This window comes from Elephas maximus, chromosome 2, assembly GCF_024166365.1.
Source record: "Elephas maximus indicus isolate mEleMax1 chromosome 2, mEleMax1 primary haplotype, whole genome shotgun sequence".
In the NCBI taxonomy this organism is placed as follows: Eukaryota; Metazoa; Chordata; class Mammalia; order Proboscidea; family Elephantidae; genus Elephas; species Elephas maximus.
Genome location: NC_064820.1, coordinates 124,584,292 through 124,596,132, shown reverse-complemented (window position 1 = coordinate 124,596,132; position 11,841 = coordinate 124,584,292). Strand labels below are relative to the sequence as shown.

The 11,841-nt window shown below is 55.8% G+C and overlaps 1 protein-coding gene across 2 annotated transcripts; it reads right to left on the bottom strand.

Moving 5' to 3' along the window:
* Window positions 1-2,843: 2,843 nt before the first annotated feature.
* SHROOM1 (shroom family member 1) lies at window positions 2,844-11,667 on the bottom strand. 2 transcript variants are annotated; one of them, XM_049872554.1, is made up of 9 exons: window positions 10,839-11,667; window positions 9,027-9,099; window positions 6,171-7,184; window positions 6,028-6,083; window positions 5,588-5,797; window positions 4,818-5,390; window positions 4,591-4,732; window positions 4,212-4,484; window positions 2,844-4,091 (listed from the first exon to the last, which is right to left on the bottom strand). In XM_049872554.1, the coding sequence occupies exons 3-9, from the start codon at window positions 7,140-7,142 to the stop codon at window positions 3,759-3,761; spliced, it is 2,559 nt and encodes an 852-aa protein (XP_049728511.1). In that variant the 5' UTR covers window positions 7,143-7,184; window positions 9,027-9,099; window positions 10,839-11,667; the 3' UTR covers window positions 2,844-3,758. The 2 variants fall into 2 exon arrangements, with proteins under 2 accessions (XP_049728511.1, XP_049728502.1); XM_049872545.1 differs by lacking the exon at window positions 9,027-9,099.
* Window positions 11,668-11,841: the final 174 nt, after the last annotated feature.

Genomic DNA, 11,841 nt, shown 5'->3' with positions numbered 1-11,841 from the left:
GCAGAGTAGAACTGGCCCATAGGGTTTCCAAGGAGCAGCTGGTGGGTTTGAACTGCCGACCTTTTGGTTAGCAGCTCGACACTCAACCACTGCACCACCAGGCCTCCTAGCTGGGCTGAGAGCACTCCTCAACACACGGTTGTAAGTTTGGGCCCACCCAGGACCTATTTTCTCCCCTTTTGGGGGGCCTTTTCCTGGAATAAATTATCTGGCCATTTAAAATGGTTTCATAACTAGATTCTCTAGTGCTCTCCAGATAGCTTTTTGCCTTGAACTTCTGTCTGGGCCCCACCCTTCCCGAACTGCCTACCACACCTCTGGACTTGAACCTGTGAAACTGGAGTGGCCTCAGGTGTCCCTGCAGGGAAGGGGATAAAAGGGAGAAAGAGAGAGATTGAGAGAGAGAAATCTTGTTCCAAATCCTCCTAGGGGGAGATGGGTGCTGACTTAAATTTCAAGACAACAGGAAAACACCCATTGAGCCGTCCAAGCTGTACCCAGGCTCATTGAGAGAACAATTCCCCTACCTAGTCCCCCCGCTCCCGGACCCTCAAATTCCCTTTTCACCTCTACTCTTTGCGGTCCTCAACTACATTTGACCTAAGTTTCCTCTTCTTTAAGCGTGTGATTTACATGTGGATCAACAGCACTGCAATTTGTTCCAACTTCCAACGAGGACCCTTGAGGTTTACGCCAGCGCTGGCGGAGGTACGTTTTGTGCCGAGCAGGCTGTTCAAGACAGATTGCGCGCCCGTTTGGGGCCCGGCAGAACATTGCTTCCCTATTCCGTTTCCAATTTACTGCCTGAAGGTAAAAAGTACACTAATTAAATCCATATTAGGAGGAGAAGCGGGGGCGGGCTGAGGCAAACGGGAGAGGTTGCCCAGCAACGGTCGCTGCGCAAACCCGCCCTCGGAGGGCAGCACCGCTGGCAGTCAGGTGGCGAGGAGGCAGAGGGGAGCAGGCAGCTTAAGGAGGTGGGAGCAGAAACTCCAAGGGGGAAGCACGTAACCCTCTCTTCCACGTTGGGGGAACTAAGCAAAGCACTTTTTTGGTAGTGGTGCCCGAGATCAACACCCCTGGTCTCTTCTCCACGCTCCGTTAACGAACAATTTTCCAGTAACAATGGAAAGCAAGCCAGCCCTCACTTGCCTTTTCCAACAGATGCAAAGGGCTCTCAGCTCAAGCCTTCAGGCTCACCTGGGGTACAGCTCAGCAGGGCAAGACAAAATCCCTGTAACTAACCCAGGCGGCCGGCTAGCTTGGGAAGCAGCGGGTGGTGAAGTGCAGGGAGAAGCTTTCATCATAGGGAAACAGTGCCCTCTGCTGGCACTATCTTGGAGGATGAAATTGAGTTTTGGGTCTGGTCCCTGAAAAGCCTTTCTCTCTGTGATTGCGTGCTGTGGAGTCTATTTTGACTCGTATTCATAGTGACCCTAGAGAGCATAGTATAATTGCCTCATAGGGTTTCCTAGGCTTGTAATCTTTACGGGAGGATCCAGGTCTTTTCTCTCGCAGAGCGGCTGATGGTTTCAAACCTCCAACCTCTTCTCCTAGCAGCAGCGCTGTTAACCACTGCACCACCAGGGCTCCTTTCTCTCTGTGCTACCAGTACCCAGCATGTATGGGGTGCTCATTCTTACCCCCTGAAGGTGTAACAGTAATGAAACGAGATAAACTGGGGCAGGAAGGAGACAGAGAGGGGCAAGATGGAGGAATGGGCATGGAAGGTATGGCCCTACTTTTGGGGCTCTCCCGATCTGGCAGGGACAAGCACAGAAGCCTCATATTTCTCCATGGAAGAACCCAGCATAGAATCAAAGTGCAGTTTAACAGAATGATGGCAGAGTCTGCCTCCTGGCTGGGAGTACTTTATCTAAAATACACAATTTCCACTGGCACCATGGACAACATTATGTGTGTTTCTAAGAATATCACAATGGGAGAACGCAATGGGAACTGTACAGGGCAAAAGGCAGAAATAAGTAGATTCCACTCAAAGCCGGTCTATCAGCGTGAGCTGCGCCCTAGGCTGAGGACCTTGGAGAGAGGCCCCGCCCACAGTGTTCAAAGGAGAGAACCAAAGCATAATGTTAGAACCCGCTAAGGCCTCAGCAGGAGCCCTGTATGTTTTTTATAAAACGGCACAATGTGAGCATTGTTCTGTGCTCAATAGCACGACTGTTAAAACTAATGCTTTTGGTATGAATAGGACCATTTAAAATCCCCAACCAGTTGCATTTACTGACAATAAGCATCAGAAAACAAGCCCAGAAGCAGAAATTTCTCACTTTGGGGTCAGTTGGCTTTGAATACACATACACATGCTTCAATGTGCCCAGGTTCCAAAAATAAACTGAACATTTGCATGGACAATGTTCTTGCCCCTAGTTTTTTGCAGCTACAAATACTGAAGCAGATTTTCACATACATATCTTAGAACCTGGAGTCCCTGGGTGGTGTAAATGGTTAAGGGCTTGACTACTAGCTGAAAGGTTAGCACTGTGAACCCACTCAGAAGTGCTTGGGAAGATAGGGCTGGCGATCTGCTTCTGAAAAGCCACAGCCTTGAAAATCCTATGGAGCACAGTTCTACTCTGTGGCACACATAGGTTCACCATGAGTCAGACTTGACAACAACTAATGACATCTTAGAACCTAACAGATTCTGTGTACACAGCAAGAGACAAGTGTGTCCTAATTTTCATACCATTCCAGCCCATAACTTCCCACTACCAACCCCCACCCACCTCACATCAGTCTGACACACAACCCAAGCTGCTTCTCCAGGTCCTCAGCCCCCACATGGCAGGTCTCCAGGTCCTCCACCCCTTGCCCCCTTCTCCCACTCCCTCCCAGCTCCTGCTGCTCTCCTCAGGCCTGGCCAAACCGGTGGGCTTTCCAAAGGAAAGGTGGGTAAACTCAGTTTTGATAACATAATTGGAAGAGTACAAAAATTTTTTTCAGGTCTTAGAATGAATGTCCCCAAATGCCCAGTATACTGGATATTTGCTGGGGTTTTAGGCATCAAGCATCTGAATCCATTTTCAGTTTGGGGAAATTCCCTAGTCTTGAAGGGAGGCAGTAATCTCACTTCCACAACTGAGGCTGGTGGCTTGGGTAGAAACCAGCTAACCCATCAGACCTAGGCTTTTGCAGAGTGGTGCAGTTACCAGAACAGTTAGGGTTTATTAAGCAGTGGAGTTGAGGGGCCGGCATCTCCCTTGGTTCCTCCTGTTTTCAATCCTGGTTCTGTAGTTTTCCCAGATACTCCCAGTACTGACTCATGTCCTTTCAGCAAATCCCTTTCTTCTCCAGTCAGTCAGGGTTGGTGTTTGTAGTGTGTAAACAAGAGGGCCCGCCCACCACATTATTCTCCAGGTGACACACACACTTCTCTAATCAATTTTTAGGGGAGAAACAAACATGCCATTTTATATCTGAAGTTGAAGTGCTCCTCTAGCTTGTCTCCTGTTTTCCACAACTGTGACGGAGCCCCTCTCTCATCACCAAAAGGGAATACTGCAGTTTTTAAGATCCATAAATTAATTACCTAATAATACCCATGACTCGGGCAAGGCCACATAAGAATACTTGGAAGGAGTATCCTGGGGATAGCAAAAGCCTTGCCTCCAAGGTCTCCCCCGTCCCTCAACGTCCTGAAGCCCACAAGGGAAAAGCACCAAATAAACCAGTATCACCCCCCAGTTATGTGGGTGAGAAGCTGGGCCAGTACCCACCTCTCCCACGGTCAGTAACTAGAAGAAAGGGGGTGGGAAGGGTGGTTTATCCGGAGGTCGAGTCCCTGGAGGCCTGGCCGGCCCGGAGAGCAGGGAGCGATGGCCAAGGTCACTTCTGACGGCATCCAGTTGATCCTGGAGAAGGCGAACCCTCTCGTCCAGGCTGCGCTGCTGGGCCAGGACAGCGGCCTTGCCAGCCAGCAGGGCGCAGTAGGCATGAAGCTCCTCCACTGGCAATGTTCGCATCAGCACCTCGCGGAGGACTCGCTCCCGCCGCGCCACATGCTCCTTCAGCTCCTTGGCGTCCTCCTGCTGCTGCTGCAGGAGCCTGAGTCGCTGCAGCAGAGAGGCCTGGAGCAGCCAGGAGAGGGCACCGTGAGCAGGGCGGGGCGCTGCTACTCCCGGGAGGGTTCCAGGGGGAAATTAGGGCCCCTCTCCGCCCCGCTCATTCACAGCCTGAACCCCTTTTACCCGCTCGTCAGGGTCGCCGTTTGAGCCCGCCCGGACCAGGGCACAACGCACGCGGGCCAGGCGGCTGCCCAGCAGAAGCAGAAGTCCCAGCACGCGCTCCAGGTCGGCCATGAACCGGCTGAACCGTTCTAGCTCCTGAGGTGCACAGGCCTGGCCCATTGCAGACTCCAGAGCCGCCCTGCGCCTGGCGCATGCCTGGGCCGCCCCGCGCAGCCGCTCCTGTTCAGCTTGAAGGTCCCGCAGCATCTTTTGGAGGAGGTCAGCGAGCTCCGCCTGCACGGGGAATCTGGGTACTCAAGGCTCGGGTCAGGCCCTGACTTCTCAGCCCAGGCTCTGGGCTCTTGCCCCAACCGACACCCACTGGCCCCTCCATACTCACCTTCTTGGCCTGGATGCTGTTGGTTGGCTCAGGGGGCCCCTGACCATATGGCTGCTCAGGCACAGGGCACATGGTAAAGTTTTCAGCCCTTGTCTCATCCTGAGAAGTTGTCAGGAGCTGGGCAGAGCTGGGTAGGCAGGACCTGGGGACAAAGCCAGAGCTCCTGGTCTGTCCTGCACCAGTGTTCAGGCTCAGAATCCCCTGAGTCCTTTGTGCCCTTCACTTACTGTGGTTCAGAAGTACCACCAGCCTCCTCTCCAGCCTCCCCACAGGCTGGCCTCATTGCAGCCCAGACCTCAGCTAAAGGAATCAGTCCATCCAGCACATCCAGGGGTGGCTCTGGGCTGGGGTGGGGCGCAAGAATGTCACTCAGAGAGGGATCCAGCCTGGCCAGCTCCTGAACCAGCTCCTCGAGGCGCTGACTGGGCCATGTTGGCCTGGAACTAGGTTTGCCAGTGCCCCAGGGTAGGGCAGTGTGGTCAGGAGGTCCTGGGGTGTCATTGCCTGGAAGTTCCAGGCAATCAGCTGGGAGAGGCTTAAGGTGGTCACTCTCTGCAGCTGTAGGGAGGTCAGTGGTCAGCAGTCTAGTGGGATCACTGGTTGGAATGTCACCATTTGCAGTTCCAGAGCTGTTACAGCATGTGATCTTGGAGACACCCACAGAACCGTTCACCCCCTGCCAGCAGCTGTCTGCCCCTGAAGCCTCTGGGGGCTCATGGACAGGGTGTTGTGGGGTGACTGTAGCCCGGTCAGCACTTTGGTCCTGATCAGCTCCATACTGTTGATGAGAAGCATGAGCACTAGAAGTGGAAGAAGACGTTAAATTAGAAAGCCCTGGCCACAGACAAATGGTGGCTTCCAAGGGCCACCCGCCCCCACCCCCACCCCCTCTGATCTCAGGATCAGACTAGGAGATGGTTCCTTTCCTCTCAAGTATTTTGTGGATGTACAGGGAGGTTGGGTATCTCACCCTGCTTGGAAACAAGAGGAAATTCACCTGGTTGGGAGCCCCTGGGTAGCACAGGAGTCTTGAGGCAATCTCATTCTGACCAGGGGGGCTTCTTCCAGGAAAACGTCATCATCAGACAGGGAGGGGAGCCGGGCAGACACAATGCAAGTCTTTGAGACCTTCTGCTCACAGTCGGCTGGGCTTTGCTGGGGGCCTTCTGCAGGACACACAACTGCAACTGCCTCCTGAGTCAGGAACCTGGGGACAGGACCACAATGACCTCAGGTAGCCACAGTGACCAGGAAGGAAGCCTGTAGTGCTGCAGTAGGGAGATAGTGAAGGCAATGGGGGGAGGGGCACATGGTTTGCAAAATGTAGAGTCGGGGCCTCAGACTGAGGGCAGGTGAGGGGCCCTTTCCTTTCCTGGGCAAGAGCTATGAAAACTGCTTCCCCCAACTTTAGTTCCCAGAGTGGTCCATGTGTCTCACCTGGAAAATTTGGCCTGACACAACGGTCTGGGGGGTTCTGCTCCTGGAGGAATGGCCTGGAAAGGCAAACAGTTGATAAAATGTGCTGAGAATTTTCAGTCTTCTAGTTGGTCCTCCCCTTCCCCCTTCCTCATCTTCCATACCTGGACAATGGGTATGACCCTACCTGGGCCTCTCCAGCGGCCCAAGACTTCCCCTGAAGTGCTCTGACTCCGACTGGTAGGCTTGTAGGCCTCATGTAGCTTCAAGGATCCCAAGTCCGGGTCTGATGTGCCTCGGGGCTGGGTCCCGGGCAGCCATCCGATTTGGTGGCCTTCGAACTCAGCCCCACGCGGCAGCTCCTGGGACTTGGGCTTGGCGAGGTCAGAGCGAGAGCAAGCCTCACCCGAGCATTCCCCCGCGGGCCCAGAGCCCTGACCCACACGATGTAGCGTCCCTGGCTCTGAGAAGCACCACTTCCGCTGCTGGCTGGCGAGGCGCCCTAGGCCGGCGGTACTTGGCGCCGGAGCCCCGGAGCGTGCCGGCTCCACCTCCCCAACCGGGTGGCTAAGCGAGGCGGAGCGCAGATGCGCCGTGGAGGGCCGCACGGGTGCGACCGACCGCAGGCGGGCAGGCAGGCTCATGCGGAGCTCCTTGCGCTGGAAGGACGTCTCCCGCAGCACTCGTCGCTGCGCGCCCTGCAGCCGCTGGCGATAGGCAGCCCGTGAGGCCGGTGGGCTGGGCGGCTCCGCAGCCCGCGCCGCGGCCTCAGCCTCGGCCGCCAGCGCATACAGCAGCGGGGTGGCCTGCCTGTTGAGCGGCCCCGGGGTCCCCTGTATCTCTGGGAGGTGCGGCCCGTAGAGCGTGGCTGCCGCAGGCCGGGGTCGCGGGCACGTGAGAAGGCCGGCGGCAGGCGGGGCGGGGGCCGGGCCGCCCCATACCACGCGCATGCAGTCGCAGTCTAGATATGGCACAGGGTCGGTCTCGGGCGACGGCGAGCGTGGTTCAGGACCGCCGCAGCCCGCGGAGAAAGAGCTGTAGGCAGAGTCGACGCGCACCGACAGTCGTCGCAGGTCCAAGCTGCGAGTGGAAGAGGCTGAGGAGGCCCGATCGCCCCCAGGACCCAGAGCATCCATGACTATGGGGATGGGCGCTGAGGCTGACTGGCTCCGTGGGTCCTGGAAGAACATAGATGGGGTGGTGGGTGAGGAGCTCCAGGTTGGTGTCAGGACAACCTACTGGCCCTTCTACCATGTAGGGGGGAGGGCTCACGTATACCTTTCCTCGTCCCCACAGCCCTCGCTGGCATCCCGCACCCCCTAATTTTGGTGGAGTCATCTCAGGGTCAGAGACAGCATGGATGGTAGGAAAAGTCCTGCGAAGCAACTCTGGAGGTTGAAGACCTCGGCTTGTAAAGGAATCAGAGATTAGCCCATTCCCCACTAAGTCTCCTCGGGGGCACAGCCCCAGCCTCTAACCTGGTACCTCCTAGGGACAGATGTACTAAGAATGTACCCATGCTCCTTCCCCTTGCCAACCCATCCCACCCAGGCTGCTTCCCCGAGGCTGTTTGCTTCTCCATGTGATCTTTCTCTGTTATACAATGGTCAAGAACATTCCTGAGGTTGCAGGGGAGCCAAGAAAGGAGAGGGAAGACCCAGGTCATGGGGCAGGTGCAGGTTCGACCCCTCTCTCCCTCCCTCCCTATGTTCCAGGTGCTTATATATTTATTTTGATTCTCACAGCTGTTATCTGCATTTTACATAAAAGGACACTGAGGCCCTGAGGGGAAATGATTTGCCCAGGGCACCCAGCTAGTAAGTGGCAGGGCCCTGCCTGGAATCTGGGCCTGCCTCTAAGCTCACTGCAGCCAGAATCAATTTCCAAGAAGCAAACTCTGCTGAAAGCTAGTTTCCCACTCCCAGCCCCCTCCACCCCAGCTGCCTGAAGCTTCCAGTAAAGCCCAATTCCTCTGTGGGAAACAGTTGCCTCAGCATCCCCCTGAACTATTGGCAGATTTCAGAAAAATATAGTGCCTGCTTCTGAGACTCTGGCTTTTGTCTAGGATTGACTGGCTCATCCCCCTTCCTTGTCCTGCTACTCTTGCTTCTCCTATGGGACTCAGCTCAGAGGTCTACTGACCTTTTGGGATTTCAACAGTGTCCTGGGCATGTGCCATGACAGCACTCATCACTGTTCATAATTGTTGGCTTGCTTGTTATTTCCTCCTCCCATTCCACTCCTGGAGCCCTGGTGGTGCTGTGGTTAAGATCTTGGCTCCTAACCAAAAGATCGGCAGCTCAAATCCACCAGCTGCTCCTTGGAAACCCTACAGGGCATTCTACTCTACCTTACAGGGTCACTATGAGTCAGAATCGACTCAAGAGCAACAAGTTTATTCCACCCTTGAGCTTCCTGAGGACAGACACTGCTCTTATTCATCTCTGTACACTCAGTACCTGGCACTGTGCCTGGCATGTGGTCAGTGTTAAATAAATATTTGTTGAATGGCTCAGGAGGGAGCAGACCTGCAGGGAATAGATGTGGGGGCTACCTTGGTAGAGAAGGAGTAGGATTCCTTAGCTTCTGCCCACCTGTCTCCCTCTTCGTAGTAGTCTTTTCTGGAGAAGGGGGCAGAAGGGATGAGGCAGTTGCAACCATGGACACTAACCTGGTTACTCATACATTGGTAGCAACAAACAGAGCAAGCAAGCACAACTTGGAGCAGAACTGGCCAGAAATCCATACCATTCCAGTACCAGGAGTGGGGCGAGGGGAGGAAAGGATCGGTGTGTAGTGCCCAGCAGAGGATCATTCTCTCACCAGGGGTGAGAGCAGACTGGAGGCTTGGGAATGGGGGCTCTGTATGGGCTATCGAGCTTTGGGAAGGCTTGCCTCCTCTGAGCTGCTTGGTAGGGAGTGCAGAGTAGGGTGGCCAGCAGATGGGGACCAAAAAGCAGGCTCATCTGGAGCCTTCTAGACAGTATTTGGAGGTCAGAGTCACCCTCCACCCCCCTTACCTGAGATCTAATATGCAACAGGTTCCTGGTTAGGGCAGATAGGGGTGTTAGTGGTAGGAAGATATGATGTTTCCTAAAAGAGAGAGGCAGCACCTGAAGCATTTTCAGCTGACCTGGGACCAGAATATCTTGACATCACTGAACTGGGGGACTCTTTATGCCCACCACCCTAGCCCTGATTGGTCCTTATACTTAGGCTTGAGGGCCACTTTTGCAAGGTATTTCCACCCTGGGCTTAAGGAAGACAAGAAAAAAGCATAGCTACCCTAAGTGTCAGCCCCTGGGAAGACAGCGACCTCCTCTAGGAAGCCCACCCTGGCTGCCCAGCCCACCAGCCCTCTGTTCCTAGTCCTTCTGAGCCCAGCCTGGGTGCACAGTTTACCCTGGCTTATGCCACCCGTACCTGCCCATGTTAGTTTGCCACATCTACAGACAGGGTAACTATTCAAAAACAGATATTTCCTTGAAAATATCTTCCTTGTGAATTGCTGTGTTGACAAAGGATTTGGAGTTTATCAAATAAAAGCAGCTAACAGTTTGAAAGGATAATAAAAATGTGTACAACATCTCTTTTCTTATTGAGCCCAACTTGTCTGGAGGAGGCTTTTGTAGTGGTGACCTCAGTAAGTTGATGGCCACGCAAGATGTTCACGCTGTGCAGAAGGGGCTATGCCAGGAGGACTCAGCTGCTTTGGTGTGTGTTTTGGGGGCCTCAGCACAAACAGCAAGGAGTTTTCAGTCCAGCCAGCCCCTGTGGCTATGGGTGACCATACCCCAGTGGCCCCAGCATCAGCATTAGCGTCAGCTGTGGGCTAGGCCGCAGAAACAGCACCTGCTGTTGAAGAGGCTAGAGCTCAAAGAGCTCTGCAGGTATTTTGCCAAGCCTGGGGTGAGGGGGGAGGGGACTAGTTGGTAGCATGGAATCTCGCTACAAAACGACCAGACTTGGCGGGGGGGGGGGGAGCATTTGATATATATTTGTCATCTGAATGAAGGAGCAAGGGAGGAAGAGGACACAAAGATGACTCCAGGATTCAGAGCTGAGGGCCTGGGAGGCAGAGGGGACAGTGTCATGAAGAAAGATGCTGAAATGGGGGCTGGCCAAGGAAGGGGTCCAGGGTTCATTCTGTCTGGGGTCTGTGGGCTAGGTAGTGTCTGTGGCAGGTTTGTCAGGTGGTTGGGATGTGGGTCCACAGCTCAGCACAGAAGCTGGGTCAGGCAAGCAGGCAGAGCCGGGTCTTTACTTAGAGGATGTGGAGGAAATAGATGAATTCATTAATGAAGACAGTTTCTGGTGGGTAGGAGATGCAGGGAAGGTGACAGGAGAGGGACAGAATGACCAGCCTCAAATGCAACAAATGATCAGGAATTAAATCGCACTTCTCACAAAAGCCACCTTGCATCTAACCACTCTGTGGAGGGGTTGTCCAGGCCACCTCTCCTGGCCTGGTGTCCCTCAGTACTGGACTCACTTTGGGGGCCTGTCAGCATGGCGGCCTCCCTGCCAGACTGAACACTTGGGTCTTGAACCCCAGCTCCCCAAATTAGGTCAGGAGAGAGCGTTATGGGAAGTTCTCGGCTCTCCCTGGCCCCAGAGGACCGTGTCCCCAATTCTTCTGGCCTGTCAGCGCCAACAGCGTACTCCGCATAGCATTCGCACTGAGTGGCTAGTTTACTGGGCTCGTGTGTCGCTCCAGCCCAGGTGCAGGGCGTACAGAGCGCCTAGCTCTGTGCCTTACACAGGAAATGAGTGACGCTGGCGGCACCTTGGGGAGAGAGGGCCGCGGGCGTGGGCATGGGCTGACTACGTACCTGGAGGTTCAAGTTCTGGGAGTCGAGGCCCGCGAAGGAGCAGAGAAGACCAGGTCCTGGCTGCCGCAGGGGGCGGCAGAGTCACTTGGTCCGGCGCGGGGCCACAGTGCCACCAGGAAAGCGGACGGCCGCTGGCCGGCACATTTCACTGCCTTTCCTGTTGGGTTCACTGTCGGGAAAGTAGGGCTCAGATCTCTGGCAGGGGGACCGCGCGATTCCAGGTGGGAGGGACCCCGAATTCTCCAAGTGCTCCTGGGCCTAAGGGTAGGCGCAGGGGGTCTCCGAGTAAGACCCCCACTGCATAATTTGGCCACACCGTGCACTCCCCAGCAGCTTCGGCGTTCGCTGGGACTGTCTCCTTCCCACACCTCTGGAAAAGTAAAGGCGTTCAGGGGCCCGACTGAGTCGCGCACAGACACTGGGCGCGGAGTCGGACACTTCCAGACAGAACGCACCAGCCCCTCTGCGGCTTGCAGCTGCTCCCGGCCCGCCTCCTTGCTGACGAGCTCGCTCTGTCTCACCGGCTGCGACCCGCCTCCTCCCAGGAAGCAGGTCCGGGGGCAGAGCAATCCGCCGCCCACACCCAAGCCCCGGGGCCCTGGCCCCGCCGCGTACCCGAGGCTCCAACCCGAGAGCTGCTCCTGGCATCAGAGCCCAAGGCTCAGGCTCCCGACCCCACCTCCAGGTTGCCGCCGCCGCGGGGGAGGCGCCACATTGGGCCAGCCGGGCTGCAACCGCCCGCCCCTTAGCAGTGTCAGCTCGCCGGCCCAGCCGCGGACCCACTGGACAGGCCCTCGTTCCCCTGCCGGCACAGGTCTCTTGCCCCAGGCCGCACAGACGAGACCTAGGCCGGCCGGGGTGAGGAGGGGGCACGAAGCACGCTCATCCGCCTCCCGTGCGGCCAGCCAGAGGCGCCCAGATGCAGGTGATGTGCAGACCTGGTTTCTGGAGGCCCGGACACCCCGGACGGTGGGGAAGTCCAGGCAGGGCCACCAGGGCGCTA